Source organism: Bufo gargarizans, chromosome 3 (assembly GCF_014858855.1).
Source record: "Bufo gargarizans isolate SCDJY-AF-19 chromosome 3, ASM1485885v1, whole genome shotgun sequence".
Taxonomy (NCBI): Eukaryota; Metazoa; Chordata; class Amphibia; order Anura; family Bufonidae; genus Bufo; species Bufo gargarizans.
Window position 1 is genome coordinate 112,000,571 of NC_058082.1, and position 24,732 is coordinate 112,025,302.

The 24,732-nt window shown below is 48.4% G+C and overlaps 1 protein-coding gene across 2 annotated transcripts in view; it reads right to left on the reverse strand.

The window, feature by feature from the left end:
• The window catches only part of MARS1 (methionyl-tRNA synthetase 1), a 63,950-nt gene extending 43,376 nt beyond the window's left edge, over positions 1-20,574 (reverse strand). For both annotated transcript variants that reach the window (XM_044284741.1, XM_044284739.1), the window contains exons 1-7: positions 20,397-20,574; positions 19,225-19,315; positions 17,254-17,332; positions 17,039-17,167; positions 13,434-13,509; positions 11,196-11,368; positions 10,938-11,050 (exon numbers count right to left, since the gene is read on the reverse strand). In XM_044284741.1, the coding sequence (XP_044140676.1) occupies positions 10,938-11,050; positions 11,196-11,368; positions 13,434-13,509; positions 17,039-17,167; positions 17,254-17,332; positions 19,225-19,315; positions 20,397-20,499 (764 nt within the window). In that variant the 5' untranslated portion in view covers positions 20,500-20,574. The remainder of the gene's footprint in view (positions 1-10,937; positions 11,051-11,195; positions 11,369-13,433; positions 13,510-17,038; positions 17,168-17,253; positions 17,333-19,224; positions 19,316-20,396) is intronic.
• Positions 20,575-24,732: the final 4,158 nt, after the last annotated feature.

Below are 24,732 nucleotides of genomic sequence, written 5' to 3' on the forward strand. Positions count from 1 at the left end.
TGCTGATGTAACCACGTTGAACAGCCCCTGTGTGGGATCAAAGGACAATCTGAACCGAAAAGGTAGTCCCCCCAAGTTACCGAGAAGGTAAGTCTACATCAGGACCATCGTCTTAGAACGGGCCACGCAATCTGCACCCAGCGGGAGGACAGAACGCGGTAGACTCGGTAAATAAGCACACAGCTAATACAGCCAGCGCGAACAAGGGAGACAGGACGAGGCCAAAAGGAACACCGGAACCATCCACAGGAACAACCAGGCTCACCCCAGAGGGGAGGACAGTGAAAACACAGCCTCCGTAGTCTTGTGGGAAGCCACATCGGAGTGATCTGTATAGAGCGGGAGCCAAACAAAGCCGGCGAAAAGAGGCAGTCGAGACAGAGGCCGACATAACACCCTCCAACCGAAAGGAGGAGGAGTGGGCAACAGGGAAGCCATAAGACAGCTCAAAAACAGAACCCGCTACACTGTGAGACGCCCGGTCCACCGCCTCGCAGAAGGCGAATACCTTGAAGAACCCAAGGCGGAGGTCCTCCGGACCTGGGTAATCCAGCACCCAAGAGAAGTTGGGTGACCGTCCCGAGAAGAGCAGCCCGAACCCGGCAGCAGATCAGACAGAAAGCGTAGAGGCGCCAAGAGGAAGGACTCATACCACACTGCATCCGAAGAGGAGGAAATTGCGGCAGGCAAGGGAACCGCAGTCCTGACAGCGCCAATGAAGAATTCGAGAGGCCCCGCAGACAACAGCACTCTCGACCATGGGACCACTAGCGCAGGGAAGCAATGCTGCAGAAGGACGCAAAGGGCATGCATCTAGGACCCACGAACACTCCCTGGAATGAAAGGCCAACTAAATGAATGAGCACCACCCAGCTCGGTGCAGCAGAGAGAAATAGAGCCTGTCCGGTCAAGAGGACAGAAGGAACTCCCTAGGGACGAGTGCAAGGCTGGCGGCAAGCATCGGCTCCCAAGAAACAAAGGTATGCCGCAGGAAGCAGGTGAGGCATACGAACGAGCAGCCCCGCAAGCAGCGAGAAGGCCAACCCACCTAGAAAAAAGGGGGGCTCGTCCCAGAGCGCCACAGCATGTACGGAATCGCAAAGTGCAACCTGAAAGGGAGTTATGCACAAAACCAGTATAGCATGCGACGGAACGCAATCAGTCCACCCCGAAAGGGGGGAAATTGTACCTGGCCAACTACAGTTGGCAAGAGTGCAAAGACCGGTCCCAAAAGGGAGTGATGCCTAAGGCCGAACCTACTTCAGAGAAGCAGGACATACCCTATAAACCAGCAGGAATGCAGGAGGTCCATCTAGTGAAAGGGGAACATGCACAGGGTATCCTAGCATTAAATGAGTGTGCAATAATACACCCAACACTGAACTCAGCGAGAGAGTAACTACTCTGCCAATGAATGGGGACATGTACAAGTCCAGCCCAGCCACATAAGGACAGCCGTGAATCCCAGGAGCGTGCCAAATTCTGCCCTTGAAGTGAGAAGTGGTCACGCACAAGGCCAGCACCGTATCCAATGGAAGTGCAAGCGTTCCACCCATGATAGAGGGCCATTCTCATGGCCAGCAATGTATCCGGTGAGTGTAGCACACCGCCCAGAAAAAGGGGGTAAAGCACATGGCCAGCATCTCCTCCAGGGAGAGTGCGAGCACACCGCCATGCATGGGAGTCATACACATGGCCAGCAACGTACTGGCGAGAGACAACCACAGTCACTAAGAACGCGTGCATGTCGCCTGAGGAAGGAAGGCATGCCCCTGGCTGGCAGCGAATCCAGCAAGAGTGCGTACACTGCCTACGGAAGAGGAGTCATGCCCATGGCCGACAGCGGATCCAGCGAGAGTGCAAGCACCCTGCCATGTATGGGGTACATGCACGTGGCCAGCAACGTACCTGCGAGGAAACACCCAAAGACAGAGGGATGTATGTATGCTGTCTGAGGGAAGGAGGCATACCTAAGGCCGGCAGGGAATCCAATGAGAGTGCAGCATACCGCCTAAGAAAAGGCCGGCAGCGCAATCAGTGAGAGTGCAGCACAATAACATAGTACATAAGTACATCATAGCACATCAGCGAGAGTGCAGCATAATAACATAGTACATAAGTACATCATAGCACATCAGTGCCGCCTGGAAGGGGGTCGTGCACACAGCCAGTACCGTATCCGGTGAAAGTGCAGTATCCCGCCTAAAAAAGGGGGGATGCACATGATCGGCATCAGATCCAGTGAGAGTGCTGCGTTCCGCCCAGGAAGGGGGTCACGCACATGGCCGGCAGCGAATCCAGTGAGTGCAGCGTTCCGCCCACGGAAGGGGGTCACGCACATGGCCGGCAGCAAATCCAGAGAGTGCAGCGTTCCACCTATGGAAGGGGGTCGTGCAGAAGGCCAGCACCGTATCCGGTGAAGGTGCAGCATTCCGCCCAAGAAGGGGGTCATGCACATGGCCAGCCAGGGAGAGTGCAGTAGCCCGCCTAGGAGGGGGGGGGGGGGGAATGCACATGGCAGGCACCATAACTGGAGAGACGATGAATGCTGCCTACAGAGGGCCGAATGCACTTGGCCAGCGCCGTATCCTGGAAGAGGCAAGAAAACCGCCTAAAAGGGGAAATGCCCTAGCAGCGACGCAGGCTGGGAGCGCAACACCATGCCGCCTGTGGAAGGAGGTCATGCAGACATGCAGCATTACTGATGAGGCTGCAGCGTCAAGCGCAGCCCAATAGAAATCATGATCTATTATTTTTATTTCATTTTTTTTTTTTTTTTTCTTTTTTTTTCTTTCAACTCAGCCTCTGAGGCTAAAGGGGAGCCACCATATAGGGGCCCTGAGAAAAAAATGGGGGCCAACTATACAGACCCAATTTTGGGAGCCGGCCTGCACCCAAAGGGTTAACAGGGATCCGGCCTGGAGGGCGGCGTGCGATCCCCTGGGGGCGGAGGAACCTCCAGGCGGGAAAATTCGCGCCTGGAGAAGTTCCCGCCCCCTCCACCAGAGACCGGAAGATTGCGGCCTAGTAGGCCGCGAAGCCGGGGGCTAAATTGCGGCCCCCGGCCCGTCATACCGCCGGGACCTGGGGCGGAACGGCGCTTCAAACCGGCCGCGGGAGCCCACCCCGCGGGCCGGTCGGGATTGCGGCACAGCAGGCCGAAGCCTGGGACCAAGTAGCGGAGCCCCGCCGACCGCCACCTGCTGGGCATAGCCCAATGCCGGCCGCGGGAGCCCACCCCGCCGGCCAGAAGAGATAGGGGCCCGGAATGGCGGTTCGCCGGCGCGGGAGCCCACCCGGCCGGCCGGAGAGACAGGACTGGAATGGTGGCTCGCTGGCCGCGGGAGCCCACCCCGCCTGCCGGAAGTAAGGAGGCCTGGAATGGCGGACCGCCGCGGGAGCCGCGGAACCTAAAATCTTTTGCGGCGCCCGGCCGCACCGGAATATTAGTGCTGACCGGACCGGAGCCCGTGATGGACCAGGGGCAGCAAGGCGCGGGCCCTGTGGCCCTGAAGCAGTGGCCGGTAAGAGGGAGGGGGACCCTGAGACCGGGTCTGTGAGGGTGGGAATCCTGCCTAACCCCTACGTCAGGGGCAGCTAGGTCTGCAGCTCCCCAGGCATTCTTCTTGCAGGAAGAAGGGTGCCATGTCCTATGGGAGCAAAATGTCGCCCTGTGGCAGCCAGGGGCCAGCCTAGGGCTAGCAGGGACAAAAGGGTCCAGAGGCCCTGTCAGTATGGGAGTCAGGCACGCAGGAGACCGGGGTGGGGTGAGGGGTGAGGGGGGGGACGTAGGGCTGGAGAAGCCAATCTCTCACCATAGCCGTCTTCACCCTCGGTCCGTTCCAGCAGGGTCGCCCCTTCAGCTACTGGCACCGTAGTGGCAGGACGCTGGAAGAGGGACTTGGCGTGCGGGCGACCCTTGTGCTGGCGGGATGTAGGGGAGCTGGGCTGCCCTGATCCACCTTGCCTTCTGTGGGGGAGGCAGCAGTGCGGATGACCGGCACTGGCGCAGCTCGACCCCGGGAGAAACAGAGAGGTCTAGTGCGTCTCTGTTGTCCCTGATGATCTGGAACAAAAAGAAAAGAAAAAGTAAAAATCAAAATTTAAAACAAGGGGAAAACAGCCCTGCAGTAGCAGGGAGTGTCTTGCCTCCTTGGACACTAAGCAAAAACTGGCAGTCTCTCTCTCCAGGCTGAGGGTATAGCTGTGGAGGAGGGGCTTAACAGTTTTCACTTAGTGTCACGCCTCCTATGGAGATGAGCTATACCAAGGTCTTCTGTGTCCCCCAAGGAAACTGGGCGAGAAACTAGATTTTTGTACTTACCGTAAAATCTGTTTCTCTTCCATTTATTGGAGACACAGGCTTGACCATGGGTATAGCTGTTGCCACTAGGAGGCGACACTAAGCACAAAAGGTGTGAGCTCCTCCCTTCACCTTTACCCTTCCCACAGGGACTAAGCCAAAATCAGTTTGTGCAAAAGCAGTAGTAGCAGAAGCTAAAAAAAAAAAAAAAAAAAAAAAAAAAAAAAACACTATGTACAGAATATACACAACCACACAGGCGAGAAAAGGCCCGTAAACAAGAGAACAGGTGGGAGCTGTGTCCCCCAATGAACGGAAGAGAAACAGATTTATGCCAAGTACAAAAAACTAGTTCTCTCATCTGTATCATTGGGGGACACAGGCTTGACCATGGGATGTTACAGAGGGTGGGTATAACAAGAAACAGTCCCTCCAATCAGAGAACTGCCGTGTGCAAAACTCTACGCCCCAGAGAAGCGTCAGAAGACGAAAAGGTGTGCACCCTGTAAAACTTGGAAAAAATGTGCAAAGACGACCAGGTAGCCGACCTTCATACCTGAAGGGCCGTAGCCCCATGATGCACTGCCCATGAGGCCCTCACTGCCCGAGCAGAATGAGCAGTCACCCAGAAGGGTGGGGCCCAGTCATTGATGCGGTACGCTTCCACAATGGCCTAACGAATCTTTCGGGAAATTAAAGTTCTCAACGCCGCCAGCCCTCATCTCGGCCCCTCTGGAATCACGAATCCGCCGGAAAGATGATGTCTCGGACAGATAGATGTGAACAGCTCGTACCAAATCCAGAGCGTGGAGCTACTGCTCCCAAGGAGGAGACGGGTCAGGACAAAATGAAGGGAGAATAATTATAAGAGATTATAATCTCTTAATTTACACGGAATGCCGACACGACCTTCAGAAGGAAGGACTGAACTTGGCAAAGGACTACTTTGTCCTGATGGAGGATCAGGAAAGGCGACCGACATGAAAGAGCCGTTAAGTTCCTACACCCTATGGATGGACGCGGATGCCACCAAAAATGCCACCTCTTAGGACAGGAAGCGAAGAGGCATCTGCTGCAAAGGCTCAAACGGTGAAGACTGGATAGCGTTAAGCACTTTATTAAGATCCCAAGGATCCAACGGAGGACGGAAAGGGGGCGCAGCATGCGCCACCCCCTGCAGAAAAGTCAGAACTGCCAGAAGCGAAGCCAAATTCAGCTGAAAAAGAATAGAGAAAGAGATGAAACTTACCCTTTGAGGGAGCTCAGAGCCAGGCCCAAGTCCATACCCAACTGCAGGAAAGACAAGAGTCGCAGCAAGGAGAAACGAACAGGAGACAGCTGATGACGCTCGCACCAACTAAAGTAGGACTTCCAGGTCCGGTGGTAGATTCGGGAAGACTGCTTTCTGGCACGAATCATAGTCTGGACCACAGCATCCGAGAAACCCCGAGCCCATAGTACGGCGGCTTTAACAGCCATCCCGTTAAATGTAGCAACAAAAGGTCCTCCCGAAGAGTAAGACGCCAGGGTTAGTCGGCGAGGAGGGTGACTAGAGATGTGTGCCACACTCTGCGTGGCCAATCGGGGGCCCCGAGAATAACAGGCAGACCTTCTGACCTGATCTTCCGGAGGAGACGCGGAATGAGAGGAAGATGCGGAAACATGTAAGGAAACGTGAACTGACTCCACGGAATCACTACAGCGTCGCATGCCAGGGCCATGGGATCCCTGGACCGAGCGGCTAAGTCCTCAACCTTGTAGTTAAAGCAGAAGGCCATGAGATCCACATCCAGCCAACCCCATCGCTCAAAGATGGCTAGAAAAACCTGTAGGTGAAGAGCCCATTCGCAGGGATCGAGACATCGCTAGCCAAGGAAATTGGCGATCCAGTTGTTGACTCCGGGGATGTGAACTGCAGACAGCGCCAGAACATGGTTCTCCACCCAGCTGAGGATCAGAGCAGTTTCGGCCATGGCTGACGGGCTCCGGGTGCTGCCCTGGTGATTGAGGTACGCCACCGCCGTGGAGTTGTCGGACTGAACTCGAACCGGACGTCCCCGGGGAGATGGTCGGTCCAATGCCGCAGAGAGAGATGAATCGCTCTCAACTCCAGAACGTTGATTGGGAGGGAGCTCCCCTCGCATGACCACATGCCTTGAGCGGAGAGATTTCCCAACACTCCCTAGTTAAATCATCTGGAAATGGATAAAGGACATTCAAGCGTTTTTGGCAAGGCAAAACGTCTATCAGGAAAATTCCACTCCTTGGAAAGAGAGGAATCAAAATCCTGGTGGTTGGGGGAAACACTTGTGCGAGCGACGGGACCTTCTAAAGGCAAAACCAGAGCTGGCCGATCAAGGTGCGGGATCCTCAACCTGTAACGTCTCAATAACCGCTGTAATAAGATTGTCCACCATGGAAGACAGTTTGGACGACTGACCCTCAGGAGAGGCAACATCTTAATCTGACAACCTCTCCTTAGAACATGCCTCTTCAACTGAGGACACGTCGGAGTGAGACTCTCTGGTAAGAGGTGGAGAGGCAGAGGAAACGGGAGACAGACACCCTTTTGGGGGAGGATGTTCTGGCCCGTTTTGTGGGACGGCCACAATGGGAATGAGCCGCATAATCACCAGAGTCGAACTGGTCAGAGGACTGCCTTGCTGACAAACGCCCCAATATTTCCACAATAGCTTTGTTGGTATTGGAGACACCCTGTACCATCTTTGACAGGGAACACGCCCACTCCGGCTCTAACAAAGGCCAGTAGGGGTGGTTGGGTCCGGCGCTGGATCGGAGCAGCACACGCAAAGCAGAGGGGATCTGACTGAGCAGATGGAAATTTTGTTGTTCAATTACTTTTAATTAGGAAGTCAAACTGGAAACAGTGGCACAACTGACATACAATATTTCCATCATATTGAGATCAGAATACATACAAGCCACTGCACGTGGCACTGAAAATAAACAGCATGGATACATTATAACTTCTTGTGGAGCAGATATAGATAATAAAGAAAAAAAAAAAAAACACTTAAAACGCTGACAACACCAAAATTGACAGGAGGGGGGGAGGAGAGGAGGAGAGAAACACAAAAGGAAAGGTATCACTGTGTGAGGGTCGAAATCTGTCAGAGATTTTACCCGCTACCATCTGCTTGAGCTTGCCGCCTATGGAACGCCTGAGAATACTTGAATGGAATCCAAGGGGTCCACGTTTTAAGATATTTCCGATCGGGGTACCTTCATCTGCAGCTAATAATTCCTCCATTCTACGTATTTTTTCAAAAGTGTCTAACCATTCTTTAATGTGTGGAATGTCCCGAGACTTCCAGTGGCTAGGCACAACCAAATGTGTGGCCTGCACAAAAAAAAAAAAAAATCCCTTGAATGAGGCCCTTCTTTAACACTTGAATAGGCCCAGGAAGCGTGAATAACAGGGTCCCTTCCAGGGTCCATTGTGTTAATGTACCTGTCACCTGGTTGTATAAGTCGTTCAAGGCCTCCCAAAAGGGGGACAACCTAGAACACTGCCACCAAATGTGAGACATGGTACCTCTTTCCCTTTCACACCTCCAGCATAAGTCCAAACAGGTCGGGTAAAAGGAATGCAAGACAGCTGGTGTCCTGTACCATCTGGACAGAATCTTGAAAAAAAATTCTTACAAACTACAGCTGATGGAAGACTTATGGGACAGTGTGAATGCTTTTATCCGCTATTCTGCAGAGACATTTTTCCCCAATTCCCTCTCCCAAGCCTTTACATATGGCAAAGAAGATGGAGGCCCTCCATTCTCCTGTAGCAGCCCGTAGACCAGAGACACTAAATGGGTAGGTGAAGATTTTTGGAGACACAAAAATTCAAAGGCCGTGAGGTCTCTAGATAGGGTGGAAATAGGCCCCAGAGAGGATATAAAATTCTTAATGCTAATATACTGGAACCAGGCCCCACTGTCAGTCTGCCCAGGGAAGGAGTCGAGGGGTCGTATTACTTTTTTCAGTACTATCTGGTGTACCCTTATATTCTCCTCTCTACGGAGGCCCACCTACGACTGCTGCCTCACTTCTATTGGGAAGCAGCATTTGTCCCAGATCTGCAGCACCCCAGTGGTGAGAAATGGGAGACAAGTAGGTCTATGTGATTTGGAAATCCACAATAGATCTTGAACCGGATAACCCACCTCTTGCCTTTCAAACTGGACCCACCTCCTGGAGGCATCACTGTGGAACCAGTCCAGCACATAGGAAAGGATCGCCGCTCTATGGTATAATTGCATGTCCGGAACGCCCATCCCCCCTTACAGCTTGGACCTTGTTAAAAAACGCATCCCCAATCTAGGAGGAGATGAGCCAGCCTAAATGAAGTCCAAAAACCAGATGGAAGTTTTGTGCAACACGACACACAAGCAAAATGGCGCACAGAAGTGACCGCCTGCTTTGGGGCCTGGGGTCTGGGCTCAGACATAATGACAACCCTGCAGTGATAGGAAGGAGGCTGAGAGGGGTAGGTTAGACCCTGTAGGAAGTGAAGACAGCACTTACCCAGCCTGTGTCCCAGAGGACCAGAGAAGACGTGCTGAACACTGAAGGGCCTCTGGAAAAAGGGCACCCTGTACCAAGCGCTGCCTACCCCACCTGCCGACAGAAGAAAACTCCTGGAGGAAACCAACTCTGTGGGGAGACCGGCAACCTGAGAAGGGGAGGATGCTGAAATGAGGGGTGCACTTTGGGGGCCAGGAATACTCACCCCTCCGGCGTCTTCTGCCCCCTGGCTCCAGCCGGATCACCACCTTCAGTGTGCGGCCCTTTGGGGAGGGACGCTACATCGGCCGCGGTGATCTGAATGTTGGCGGGATGCAGAGGCTTTAGGAACCTATGGTCCTCCTTTGCTTCTGGAGATCGGGAAGGAGCAGCGGGCTCAGGGACCCCTTGGTCTCCTGTCTCCTGGGTGGGAGTGCAAGCAGCTTTTAGGACTGCCTGAACTCCCGCTAGAAAAAAAAAAAAAAAGCAGACTTGCAACGCAGGCTGGTCTGCCTCCTACAGAAACTAAGCTAAAACTCATTTAGCAGAGTCCCTGTAGGAAGGGTATAGCTGAAGGGAGGAGCTCACACCTTTGTGCTTAGTGTCGCCTCCTAGCGGCAACAGCTATACCCATGGTCAAGCCTGTGTCCCCAATGATACGGATGAGAAAGTTAATTCTACATCAGTTATGAACGGTGTAGATAGGACTTATAGATTACACCAGTTTCTGGCATTATTTAGAGTAAATTTGGCTATGGGAGGCCATGTCCTCTCTTGTTAAGCCACATCCACTTTTCAGAAAAGTGGCAAGAGTTTTTTTTTTTTTACTTTTTCATGACACTTTTCTGGCATAAGGGGCTTGATACATACCACACGTCTCTCAGAAGCACGATATTAGGGTCCATTCACACGTCCGTAAGTGTTTTGCGGATCTGCAAAACACGGACACCTGCAATGTGCGATCCGCAATTTGCAGACCGCACATCACAGACACTTAAAATAGAAAATGCCTTTTCTGGTCCGCAATTGCGGACAAGAATAGGACATTTTCTATTTTTTCAGGAACGGAATTGTGGCTCCCGAAAAGTGAATGGGTCCGCAAATTGCGGAACGCATGCGGACACAAATTACGGACGCGTGAATGGACCCTTAGTGTGAACAGAGAATAAATGTTTTCTCAGGAGCATAAAAAACTCTGTTCACACTCATATCATGCTTTGGTTTATAATTCACCTATGACCAGTATTCTGACTGGTTTCCCTAACAGATTCTGGTGAATCCTGAAGGACCCCTTTACGTTTTTTTGCCATTTTCTGACAACACAAAAAGCTGGAAAATAAAGGAAAGCCTTACACAGGTAGGCTAGTTTCATACTATCGCTTGACATCTCCCATTGCCGGAAGCTGCCTTAAGGGGGACGTCCGACTGCAACCAAGCAAATATGGCGAGAATCGGCTGGACTAAAGCCGCTGCGCAGGCCTGTGAGCGCTGCAGCCTCTTCTTTGGCCAGCGATGTCACATTCATTGGCCATATGGCTTCGGTGTAGCTCAGTCCTGTTCAAGTGCATGGGGTTGATCTGTGATCTAATGGACAGTAGTGGGCTTGGTAAGCTGTGTGGAGGCCAGCAGCACTCATCGGACAGCTGATCAGCGAGGGTGCCAGGTGCTGGACCCCACCAATTACCGTAAATACTGATGACCTATCCTGAGGATAGGTCATTAGTATAAAACACTTGGGAATTAAATATTGATAGCCTATCTTCAGGCTAGGTAATCCAGATCTGGTGGAGAGCCAACCTCCAGCACCACCCCTGTTTAAAGAGGCTGCAGCGTCTGGATGAGAACTGTACCAAGCTCAATCACCCGAATAGGATTGAGCACTACAACGGCCATGTGACCGATGGAGATGACGTCACAGGCCAAGGAAGAGGCCTCTTAAAACAGCTGATGGGCAGTGGTTCTGGCGAGTTGGACAAAACATCTAAGTAAAGGACCATTCACGTGGACTGTGGAGTCAGACATCAAGTGTGGCCAAAGTTTCATGCGCACTACAGAGCGCAGCAACTGTTCTAGGCCGTGGTCCGAGATTACAGGCCCAAAAACAAAGACTCACATAGGATGCTGTATCTGCTTTGGCCTTGGAGCATTAGTAAGACCCTTGGACCAAGCCTCTGTGGCAGCTGCAATGTCCTCCTCAGAGATGGTTAGGACTGTAGTATCTCCTGCCTGAAAAAAACAAATCATTACGGTATATAACGCTGTGTGTAATACATCAAGCAGGAGACGCATTAACGCACTAATAGCGATTTGTAAGGACAGTTTTTAGACATTGACTGGGCACATGGTGAAGAGCCTACAACTAGATACTAACCTCCGGCTCATTGCAGGCAGAGGGGGCAGACGTGGCAACAGGCGCCGGCAATTTTTGAAGATACCCTTTAAATATTGAAGCTCCCTGACCTTTAAGGAGCGATTCCGCAGCTTTTTGACATGGCTCCATTTCAGTCACTTTTTTAAACCAATTCTTTAGTGAAGACAGGTCTTCTGCAAAGAAAAGTCACTACAGTCAAATCCTCAAACAAATCACAACAGACATCCATGTATTAACAGAGCACCTGTCAGCAGGATTGACCCTTTAAAAAAATTCTATTATACCCATCTTGTAAAAACCGGTTGCAGCATTCCGCAAGATAAAAAAATAAAATAAAAGATTCATATTATTTATGTATATGAAGGCTTTGGTGCATCAAGGGGCGTGACCAGCACTGGAAAACTGATGTGCACCAAGGGGCAATGCACCCCCCCCCCCCTATGCACTGAAGTCATCTATTTGCATGAATAAAAGTGTACAGACAGGTACCATTTTAATCAGCAGGATCAACCCTGCCAGGCAGTATACCTGGTTTAATGGTGTTCATCTTGACGACAGGTGCTCAGTAAAAGCCTTTGTCAGGGTAAGCTATCACAAAACTTTCCACATGACCAAGTGTAGTCCATTTAAAAACTCGTCTGAAGGAGTCCTTAGGCTACTTTCAAACTTGCGGCAGAGTGATCCGGCAAGCAGTTCTGTCGCTGGAACTGCCTGCCGCATCCGGCAAAACGTATGCCAACTGATGGCATTAGTAAGACTGATCAGGATCCTGCAAGTCTTCAGCTTTTTTGGCCGGAGATAAAACCGTAGCATGCTACGGTTTTATCTTTTGCCGGATCAGTCAAAACGACTGAACTGAAGACATCCTGATGCATCCTGAACGGAACGCTCTCCATTCAGAATGCATGGGGATAAAACGGATCAGTTCTTTTCCGGTATTGAGCCCTTTGGACGGAACTCGGTGCTGGAAAAGAAAAACGCAAGTGTGAAAGTACCCTTAGGACTCTTTCACACCTGCGTTCTTGTCTTCCGGCATAGAGTTCCGTCGTCGGGGCTCTATGCCGGAAGAATCCTGATCAGGATTATCCTAATGCATTCTGAATGGAGAGAAATCCATTCAGGATGCATCAGGATGTCTTCAGCTCCGGAACGGAACGTTTTTTGGCCGGAGAAAATACCGCAGCATGCTGCGCTTTTTGCTCCGGCCAAAAAAAACTGAAGACTTGCCGCAAGGCCGGATCTGGAATGAATGCCCATTGAAAGGCATTAATCCGGATCCGGCCTTAAGCTAAACGTTGTTTCGGTGCATTGCCGGATACGACATTTTGCTTTTTTAGAGTGGTTTACCATGGCTGCCGGGACGCTAAAGTCCTGGCAGCCATGGTAAAGTGTAGTGGGGAGCGGGGGAGCAGCATACTTACCATCCGTGCGGCTCCCGGGGCTCCAGAGTGACGTCAGGGCGCCCCAGGCGCATGGATGACGTGATCGCATGGCACGTCATCCATGCGCATGGGGCGCTCTGACGTCACTCTGGAGCGCCCCGGGAGCCGCATGGATGGTAAGTATGCCGCTCCCCCGCTCCCAGCTCCTACTATGGCAACCAGGACTTTAATAGCGTCCTGGGTGCCATAGTAACACTGAAAGCATTTTGAAGACGGATCCGTCTTCAAATGCTTTCAGTACACTTGCGTTTTTCCGGATCCGGCGTGTAATTCCGGCAAGTGGAGTACCCACTAGATACGGGACAACGCAAGTGTGAAAGATGCCTTAGGATGTTATAAAGGGGTTGGCCACTTTCTGCTTACTGTTGATCAGTGTGTTTGTAAGATGACTATACAGCACTTATTAATACGGTTTTTGCTGATATTCTGCACCATTTTCTATATGTTATATGGTATTCTCCCTTGTTGGCAAAGTCTTTTGTGTTGCCCACATGGAGGTTCTGTCCATAACATGGCTGCTGAATGGAGGAGGAGACAGTAACCGCCCCATCAGCGTCCATCTTATGGACAGGACCTCTACGCAGACGGCACATAAGATTTGATCAACGAGGGGACGTGGCTTATGAAATATAGCAAACAGCAGAGAATATCAACGAAGGTTATATTAGTAAGCGCCCTATAGTCATCGTATCTACACATCGGTCACTACAAATCTCTTTAGACAAAGTAGCTCCTTAGTTTCCTCCATTCTAAGCAGGGAAACCATTTCACTAATGGGTGCGAAGCTGTAACTTACCTGACAGAGTAGACACATCTGAAAGAAAAGGAAAAACGGCCCCCCAAACCACGATGTCAGCAACGGACACAGCATCCTACAAATAAAGACTAGAGTCAGCAAATGACCACCATAGTCACACTAGATGGTTAGAGGTTTTCACTAAAAAATAAAAATAAAAAGACAAAAAGGAGTGCGCCAGGAAAAAACGGATACACTGGAGGGAAAAGTTGCACATTTTTACACAATAAGCTCTCGCCAAATTTGTTCAAAGTAGGCAGGGCTTCGTAAGAGGGCGTGGCCTTCCACAGCCAGACAGATTTACTATAATTACGCCAGAAATGAGGGTGAAGTATAAGGGCTTATGCCCACGAATGTAAGGGCTCCGTGCCCGTGCTGTGGACTGCAAATTGCGGTCCGCAATGCACGGGCACCGACCGTGGGGCAGCCGCATGGAGATCACGGACCCATTCACTTGAATGGGATCCGCGATCCGCACAGCAAAAAAGTAGTGCATGCACTACTTTTTGGCAATGCGGAGGCACATACAGTAAACTCCGTAGTACTTCCGATCCATGCTTCCGTTCCGCATCTCCCGGATTGCGGACCCATTGAAGTGAATGGGTCCGCAGTCCGTGATGCACTCGGCCGGTGCCCGTGTATTGCAGACCTGCTGTATGCAAGTCGCAATACGGCCACGGCCAGGCAACAGCCGTGTGCATGAGCCCTAAGGCAAAACCTTTGCCATTTCATAGCTGCCATAGACTTACTGTTCTGGTGCAGAGATTGTAAAAGACCAGATACTGATGACCCACTGTATGTAAATCGCTAGAACCACCATTACCTAGTGTGAGTGGCAGGGGGACTATGAGATGAGGGGCAGATTTATTATTAAGGTCTTAAATTTAGACCATATAAATCTAGACTAAACAGAAAAAAAATATATATATAATAATAATAATCATCCCAATGCCGCTTATTAAATACTTTTTCTTTGCATCACCATGTTCTGACCTCCATAACTTTTTTATATTTACATCTACAGAACTGTTTGAGGGCTAATTTTTTTGCTGGACAATCTGTAGTTTTTACTGACACCATTATGTGTATGACTTTTTAATCACTTTTTTGTTGTACTTTCTAATGCCACCATTTAATATGGCATACAAGGTAGTGGGGGGGGAGGGGGGGGGGGGAATCCAAAAAAAAATAAAAACACAACATATCCTTCACAGTTTTACGGCTTTTTTTTTCCTACAGCCTTGCCTATGCTGCAAAACTGACCTGTGCCCTTTATTCTCTGGGTCAGTCCAATTACAATGATACCACATTGTGTGTGTGTATATATATATTATTTTTTATTCTGACCCCCATAAGTTTGTCATAGTTATGTCTACAGAGCTGTGTGGGGGCTCAATTTTTGCGGGACGATACCATTTTGGAGTGCATGTGACTTTGTTGACATTTTAAATCAATTTTTGGGGGGGCAAGTGAAGCAATGAAAAAAAGGCAAAATGGTAAAAAAAAATAAAAAATCTCCATTACACTATTTGTTGTATGGGATAAATATTTTTATATTTCAATAGTACGGGTGTTTTCCCATGCCCATGATGTTAAGTTTTTTATTTTTTTATTTTATTGTTTATGTATTTATTTTTTAAACTTTTTTTCACCCCTCTAAGAGGCTACAATATATGGTCTGGCACTGCCCAATTCTATGTTATACTTTTTGTCTGCTTTAACAACATTTCAAGGGCTGGGGTGTGAGGGGTGAAATGGGAAGGAGTGGTCAGTTAATGGAGTGGGTCTCGGGTAGGTCTCCCCCCTTAGCAGCCATAGAGGGAGAAGTAAAAAGGAGAAGCTGGGCGTATTCCAACTTTACAACTTATGAGAACGGTTTGGGTTAAGGCAAAGGATATTCTAGGAATGTCGGGCTTGGTCAATATCTCGCCTATATGGAACAACGCGGCGCTCCATGATTTGGTTGGCTTAAATGGGTATTCACAGTGGGAAAATAAAGGGATTTGGAATCTAGGCCATATCTACTCAAATGGAATCCTAAAGCAGTACCAGCAGTTCTGTTCTGAATTAGCTTACCTTCCACACAGTTTATTAAGTATCTGCAGCTCAGTCTAAAATAGCTATGGTGACGTTTGAATCTAGTCAGCTGCTAAACGCAACGGTTAATGCAGGGCCGGTAAAGGGAGCGATTTCCACGGTGTATCAGGCCTTGCTAGAAGACTTTTTAAAGAAATATCCTCTTAAAATTAGACACCACTGGGAAAGAGATGTGGGTAGTATTACAGAGGCGCAATGGGAGGAGATATTAGATCTCACCCCTAATTTATCCCTCAGTGAGGCGGCGCGTCTATCCCATCTATATTTAATCCATAGAGTCTATAGACCCCAGTGTTTCTACATAAAGTTGGCTATCAAGACAGTCCGGAAAGTCCTAAATGTAGGAATGCTGAGGCAGATTTGTTCCATATGCCATGGGCAAGTCCCTTATTGACAGCATAGTGGAGGGCGGTGTTACACTTAGTAAACAAGGTGTATAGTGGCCATTTTGTTCCTGACCCCAAGTAATAGCCACTGGAATAAATAGAATGTTGTACCAAGCACGGAAAACGTTAGCGGTACTTGCTGTTGGGAGGCTTTATTGACCGGTTTATGTGCTTGTGTATTGCAATACTCTATACTTGGATATATAACTTGAATATGTATCTACGTGTTCCATACTGCAATTGCTGCATGTATTTTACAATGAATCTTATTGTTTAAAGCATAACATGATGATGCTAAAAAAACTGAAAAGTAATACAAATTATCAGAAAAAAAAAAGGAAGAAAGACTCAGCATTTTAGAATGAAGGACAGGTTTTCGCCATTTAGATGCAGTAGTCATGCTTGGCCGCGGCATCTAAATTCCTTAAACGTCTGTGATTGATTGCCAGTCACAGACATTAGCCGCGGGCCTCTGTCGTTTGAAACAGCAGAGACCTGCCGGCTAGTGGCCGCCATATTTAAAAAACCTCTCAGTGCTGTACATTTTTCAAAGCAGACTTAGGCTTCATGCACACGACCATTGTTGTGTTCCGTTCCGCAAAATGGGGTTCCGTTATTCCGTTTCCGTGTGTCTTCCTTTATTTTTGGAGTATCACCAGACATGAAGGAAAGTAAAAAAAAGTCAAGTTTGCCATGCAAACGATAGGAAAAAAAACGACACGGACGACAATCTTGTGTGCCTCCGCGTTTTTTTCACGGTCCCATTGACTTGAATGGGTCCGCAAACCGTTTTCCGTGAAAAAAAAATAGGACAGGTTATATTTTTTTGACGGACTGGAACCACGGATCACGGGCGCGGATGACAAACGGTGCATTAGCCGAGCTTTCCGCAGAAAATCACGAAAAACTGAACAACGGACACAGAATGAAACAACGGTCGTGTGCATGAGGCCTTAAACACATAATAATGATTATGTCTAACACACATCAGTTCTGCACGCAGAAGGTCCGCCAGTCTTTTTGTTCAGTTTGAGCTTGAAACTGGAAACATTTTGCTTAGTAAATCTCCCTTATTGTGTCAGCAGGGCAGGTAATAGTGCGATGTATAAGCGCTGTACTCACCCCAGTAAGATATGGTTTCTTGGCGAGACTTTGAGAAATGTGTCCAAGTTGCTTGCCGACTGTTGCAAGAGTTTCTTCCTTTTTCTTTCCCTGAACTATATTGGCATACAAGGCCGCCGAGATCACCGGCTGAAGACATAAAAGAAAGTCATTTACAGACTAGAAATAATACAAACTGAAATGGTAAAGTGGCAGAATACGATGTACTATCATGCCTGGAGCTCTGCTGCCTCCCATTCCAGCCACTGATTATTTAGGTCATCCTGGTCCTTTCCAGCCGCCAATAGAAAATACCTGTAAGAGGAGAGAAAAGCAAAACGATACCTGTGAAATACAGGAAAATGCCCCGAGCGTTTAAGAAACAAGAACGAGGTATGAAGGCGAGGCAGAGCAGACATTACCCTTAGGCCTCTTTCACACGGGCGTTGCGTGTGAGGGCCGGATAAGATGCATCGCTGGAAAATGCGCAACTTTTCCACGTGAGTGCAAAGCGTTTTCATGTGTTTTGCACGCGCGTGAGAAAAATCGGAATGTTTGGTACCAGAACCCAAACCCAGACTTCTTCACAGAAGTTCGGGTTTGGGTTCGGTGTTCTGTAGATTTTATTATTTTCCCTTATAGCATGGTTATAAGGGAAACTAATAGCATTCTTAATACAGAATGTTTACTAAAATAGGGAGGTAGAGGTTAAAAAAAAAAAAGAATATATGTAACTCACCTTAATCCACTTGTTCGCGCAGCCCGGCTTCGCTTCTGTCTGTCCATGGTGATGGACTATGTGATGAGTGCAGTGACGTCACCACAGGTCCTTTTCCTCCTGGTCATCAAAGAACAAGACAGAAGAGAAGCCGGGCTGCGCAAACAAGTGGATGAGGTGAGTTTAATTATTATTATTATTTTTTTAACCCCTACCTCCGTATTTTACTAAGCATTCTGTATTAAGAATGCTATAATTTTCCCTTATAACCATGTTATAAGGGAAAATAATAATGATCGGGTCCCCGTCCCGATCATCTCCTAGCAACCATGCAAGAAAATCGCACCGCTTGGGATTTTCACACTGCACAATATAGAGCATGCTGCGATTTTCATGCAACGCATAAGTGATGTGTGAAAATCACCGCTCATGTGCACAGCCCCATAGAAATGAATGACCCCGGATTCAGTGCGGGTGCAATGCGTTCACTTCACGCATTGCACCCGCGCGGAAATCTCGCCCGTGTGAAAGAGGCCTTAGGGTCCATTCACACGTCCACAAGTGTGAAGCAGTCTGCAAATTGCGGATCCGCGAAACACGGACACTGGACCACACATGGCCGGCACTATGATAGAAATGCCTATTCTTGTCCATGGCTGCGGACAAGAATAGGACATGCTCTATCTTTTTTGCGGGGCCGCGGAACAGAAGTGCGGATGTGGACAGTACACGGTGGGCTGTCTGCATCTTTTGCGGATCCATTCATGCGGACTTGTGAATGTACCCTTAGAGGGAATATCACCAGACTGACCAGGTGCTGTCTGGTTTCAGGAGGTAACAGGACAATACAAGGAGTAATTCTGGGCCACGGATTCTGCGCACCAATATGGCCACTTATTGAGTGATTGGCTGCAGTGGTCACGTGCTGTCAACATGACGACACTGCCTCTGCCAGGTAAACTGATCCCGGCCTGGAGAACCAGAGTGTGAGGGATCTGTTATGCAAGTAATTATAACTTCTTTATTGTAGGCAGAGTTAATATTTTCTCCTCCTCCCTTTAAAGCGTATATGTCAGATAGCCTATATTATAATCCACAGCTGCATTCACAATTCTGCTTGTCGTCACTGGAAACAGTCATGCCATCAGACGCACCAGTGACAGATGATCCGGGGTTTTATTGTATACGTGGCTCTTCTCACACATTAGATTACTGTACAAAACAATTTCTGCACAGATGAGCCAGCCAGGAATCCTGGGAGATTTCAGCACTGAACTACAATGCATGCTGTAACCCAGGAGCTACGCAGACAAACTACGCAGCATATTTATAGTTAGGAGCTTGTAGGTTCATTTTATAGATGAAATGCAACACTACGTCTATACCTGAACACAGTAAAGTTAAAAAACTGCGTGCAAGTACATCTTCTAAACAGCCCTTCAAGTGCCCGCTGGCTGGGCAGAACTAGTTCCTCAATGCCAGTACTCACCTGCAAATTGCATTGGCAGAGAACAGGTAATTCCCATTAGTAAGCTCCAGGGCAGGCAGCTTCGCTTGTGAAAGGAAGGGCACGACTTTTTCTGCAAAAAAAAAAAAAAAAAAAAAAAGAAAGAAGTATATTAAATCAATTAAAATAAAAAATACATTTACTCGCCATCCAGAACCTTGTCCATTAAGTGCCGCGCTTTGTTGTCCCGCATGTAGAGGAGACCAAACATAACCACTGTAGCCAATCATAAGCCTCATTCACACGTCCGTGATTTCCATCAGTCAATGTGAGCCAAAACCAGGATTGGAGCCTCCACAGACATATGGTACAAGGCCTCCTACACACGAACGTGTGCAGCCCGTTGCCGTACTGCTGATCCGCAATACACAGGTGCCGTTCCGTGGGTATTCCGCATCACGGATGTGGACCCATTCACTTCAATGGGCCTGCAAATCCGGAGATGCGGAATGGAACCCTACGGGAGCACTACGGAGTGCTTCCGTGGGGTTCCGTCCCGTACTTCCGTTCCGCAAAAAGATAGAACATGTCCTATCTTTTTGCGGAACGGGCGGATCGATTAAAGTGAATGGGTCTGCGATCCGCTGCAGCTCCCCCACGGTCAGTATTCATGCAAAAAAAAAAAAAAGCTCTCGTACGGTTATGTAAACAGAAAAAAAAAGTTATGGCTCCTGGAAGGTGAGAAATGAAAAATCACTGTATCGGAAAGGGGTTAAATAACCGGGACAACCGCTTTAATGAAATAGATTGTGGGTGGAAACCATCATCCAATTATTAAAATACAATTTTCAGCATTCTTTCCCTCCCCCAGCACTGATCAGCTGGGACATGGTATATAGCATTAGACATGGTATACAGCAGGCATGGCCAACCTGCAGCTCAACAGCTGTTGTAAAACTACAACTTCCACAATGCCCCTCTGTAGGCTGATAGCTGTAGGCAGTCTGGGAGTTGTAGTTTTGGCAACTGCTGGAGGGTCGCAGGTTGGGCATCCCTTGTATGTACCATTAGACATGCTGTACAGGATTAGATGTCACACATTTCGTGACCACAGCATAACCCCTTGAATTACCCTACAGATAGGATGACAGGCTTGCACACACGATGCCATATAAAGCAGCCATGTCTGGAGCTTGCACACAGGCTCCTCTTACCCTCCTGCTGCAACCTCTGGATCTCTACAGCACCAGCCCACAGCCCTGCAGCAGCCAGGACCTTTAACCCATGAGGGTTCCCATCGCTCACATACAGCTTCATGTCGGCTCTCTGCACACACCACCTATAACCGGCACTGGCTCTTCCAACCACAGCTGATGCAACGCACTGCAAAGCCCCAAGCACATGGACAAACAGCGCTCCATGGGATTTGTAGTCCTATTCACTGAGAAGTACCTAGACCTGACAGACAGCGAGAACCACAGTTCCCATGATTCACTGCGGAGAGGGGGCGGCTTCGCGTGCGTCCTGTCTATTACGCACGTGGGCGGGTCTTAGCGTTGTGGCAGCTGATTGGGCCGTGTTCCTCTTTGCTCAGTGATGACTTGTGTTGCGGGAGGGCGTGCTGCATGTGCGGGATACAGGAAGGTTCGCACAACTGCCAGTAATATCGCACAGGCGGAGTCATGAGGGATTTCTATGCAAAAAATCCATGATAAAAATAAAAAAACCGCATATGAATCCATACTATAGCGGGTTTAGTGTGGATTTATTTTTTTAATGTTAACTCCTTTGAAGTCTGTGGGGAAAACTGTGCTATATAAGGCCTGGAATAGCACAAACAGGGGATATATTCTGAGGATTTCCAAAGTGAACGCACATAAGATCCGCACAAGTTTTCCTGCGGATTTACACTATTCACAAAAAGTTGGAAATATTTGGTTTTCAGGTGAAATTTATGAAAAACGTAAAAATTTCACTCTACACTGATATTACATAAAAGTATGGCATTTAATCAGAAGCAGAAATGGTGATTTCCTCATCTCAAACAATTTATTGAAACAGAAGCCAATATTGGTGGTTATACCCCCACAAAAATGGCAATAACTTGTCATGTGGCCTTGAGCATCAATTACAGCTTGACAACGATGTCTCATGCTGTTCACAAGTTGGCTTACTGTCTGCTGAGGCATGGCATCCCACTGTTTAGGGTGGCCCTCAGGTCATTGAGGTTCTGGGGTACAGAGTTACGAGCCTCTACACAGCGACTCAACTGATCCCATAGGTTTTCAATGGGATTCAGATCTGGAGAAAGTGCGGGCCACTCCATTTGAGGTATCCCAGCCATCCCCTAATGATGTGACCTCGATGAGCTGGCACATTGTAGTCCATGAAGATGAAATTAGGCCTGTGTTCATCCAGAGGCACAATGAATGGATTAATGATGTAATTCAAGTAATATGGGCTTGTCACTGTACCATTCACAAAGGGTAGAGCAGTTCTGTATTGACTAGACACACCTGCCCACGCTGTAACAGCACCAAAGGCAAACAGTGGCTGATGCATAGCGTTCTCTTTGACGTCTCCAACATCGTTGGCGGCCATCATTTCTGCTCAGGGTGAATCGACTTTCATCAGTGAACAGCCCTGAGGCCCACTGGTCCCTCGTCCAGTGTAGATACTCCCTGGCCCATGTAAGACGACGATGCCTGTGGTCAGGTACTCTTGCAGGTCATCTAGCACAGAGACCATGCTGATGTAAACGGTTTTGAATGGTCTGACGTGACACTTGGGTACCTCCACCTCCATTAAATGTGGTGCAGGGCATTGTTCACAATGAAGCGGTCATCAGTGTGGGATGTGGCCAAAGGACGTCCACTTCTGTGCCTTTCTGTGACTCCTCCAGTCTATCTGTATCTCTGATACAACCTGCTAATGACACTCTGTGACACGCTTAGGCTACTTTCACACTTGCGCTTGATCGGATCCGTTCTGAACGGATCCGATCATATTAATGCAGACGGAGGCTCCGTTCAGTACGGATCCGTCTGCATTAATAACTTAGAAAAATTTCGCAAGTGCGCAAGTAGCCTGAGCGGATCCGTTCAGACTTTCAATGTAAAGTCAATGGGGGACGGATCCGCTTGAAGATTGAGCCATATGGGCTCATCTTCAAGCGGATCCGTTCCCATTGACTTACATTGTAAGTCTGAACGGATCCGCTCGCCTCCGCACGGCCAGGCGGACGACTGAACGCTGCAAGCAGCGTTCAGCTGTCCGCCTGTCCGTGCGGAGGCGAGCGGAGGCTGAACGCCGCCAGACTGATGCAGTCTGAGCGGATCCGCATCCATTCAGACTGCATCAGGGCTGGACGGAGGCGTTTGGGTCCGCTCGTGAGCTCCTTCAAACGGAGCTCACGAACGGACCCATGAACGCTAGTGTGAAAGTAGCCTAAGCTCAGTGGCCACTTCCGTCTGAGAACATTCTGCTTGAAGCCTCGCAATGCCGTGGTACTGTTGATCAATTGTTAGGTGTCATCTTGGTCTCATGATGTCAAAATGTGAACAGTGTGATGAGGAGAACTGTTTAAATACCAATTCTAATGGAACCGGGAAATTTATTGGGCGATTCATGGAACAAACCTGTTGTGAATTTTGCCGTTAAGATCCTTGTTAGAGAACAGCAAGTTGTGTATAAAGTACTGAAACATAGAACAGTTGGACATGTGCATTCAAAAGTTACAATACATTCACCTGTAAAGGTTAGAGTGCATTTTAGGTTCATAGTGAAATTTCACCAAAAAGCCAAATCCCTAACTTTTTGTGATTAGTGTATGTGCGCTTCTGCAGCATATCTGCAATTGATAATTGTGGGTTTTGGTGCAGATTTGATGTAGTTTTGCCATAGATTTCACCTTCATTAGAAAAGGGTAAAAATCCACAGATAAAACTGCAAACGTAATTGACATGCTGCGGATTTGGAAATTTCTGCGCAGAAAATATTTACAAAGAGTACGTGAGAATTATGTAATCTGGGAAATCTGTGTGGAAAAACTGCATATTTTGCAACGTGTGCAGGTGGCCTTAATCCACGCGGCAGGGCAGAAAAAAATCAAAGTGTACATTAGACTTGTCTAACCTCATGCACTTTGCTGGTACACTGTGGCTTTTCTGCACCATAATCTGCACATAATTTGTAACGTTTGTGGGTAACCTTAGGCTTCCTGCATGCGTTGTTGATTCCGTGCGGAAGAACCGCAGAGTAATACACTGGTATAGTGTATTACTGTAGTCCAGCGGCGGCATGAAGCGCACGGCGTCATAGCAACCAATGACGCCGTGCGCTCCTGCTCTCAACAGGATGCCAGGCCGTGTTACCACGGACCGCTCTCAGCCGTGGAACATGGCCGTGTGCATTCGGCCATATTCACACGTCAGTGTTTGGTCAGTGATTTTGAGCCAAAACCAGGTGCGGCTCTAAACACAGAACAGGTGCAGATCTTTCACTTATACCCTAGGTCTGTGGAGGCTCCGATCCTGGTTTTGGCTCACAATCACTGATGGAAATTACTGACCAAAACACTGACGTGTGAATGAGGCTTAACACAGTACCAGCAAAGTGAATGAGATCAGACAAATGTAAGGTACTCTGTGCTTTATCCCTTCTGTGGAAATTGAGCCGACGTGAGGATTTTGAAATCTGCAGCATGTCAATCGTTGTTGCATTTTTCTTATGGGAAGTGGAAGGATGAGATCTAAAACGCTGATAAATAGTCCAGATTTGTGTGGATTTCATGCAGATTTTCTGCACACAAATTTACCACCCTTAGAGCCAGTTCACAGAGTTTTTCAGCGCTTATTTAGAAGGGTTTCTGCTTCAAAACAGCCTTCCATTCATTTCAGTGGGAAGTAGCTAGGGATGAGCGAATCAACTTCGGATGAAACATCCAAAGTCGATTCGCATTAAAACTTTGTTCTAATACAGGAGCTCCGTACAGTATTTGAATGTATTGGCTCTGATGAGCCGAAGTTATTGCTCCGTGAAGTCTTGGCGAGACTTCGAGTAATACCTTCATAAATGAATTCGGACTGTAAAAAAAACATTTTCTGAACTCGGGATCGGTTCCAAGGTACGACTTGGAATTGAACCCGAGTTCGGGAAATGTTTTTTTATAGTACAAATTAATTTATGAAGTTATTACCCGACTTCACAAAGCAATAACTTCAGCCCATCGGAGCCAATACATTATAATACCGTACGGAGCTCCTACTCCGTACAATATTAGAACAAAGTCTTATGCAAATCAACTTCGGATGTTTCATCCAAAGTCAATTCGCTCATCCCTAGAAGCAGCACTTGTTTTTCTCGTTAATGTAATTGGGGGACACAGCACCATGGGTATATGCCCAGCTACCACTAGGAGGTGACACTAGATATAAAAAAAAAATGGTTGGCTCCTCCCAGGTGCCAGAGGCAGCATCCTGGATGAAGTCTATGGCGTACCAATATGCCTTAGACTTCTGCTATTCATCTGCGCAAGGCGCACTATGAACA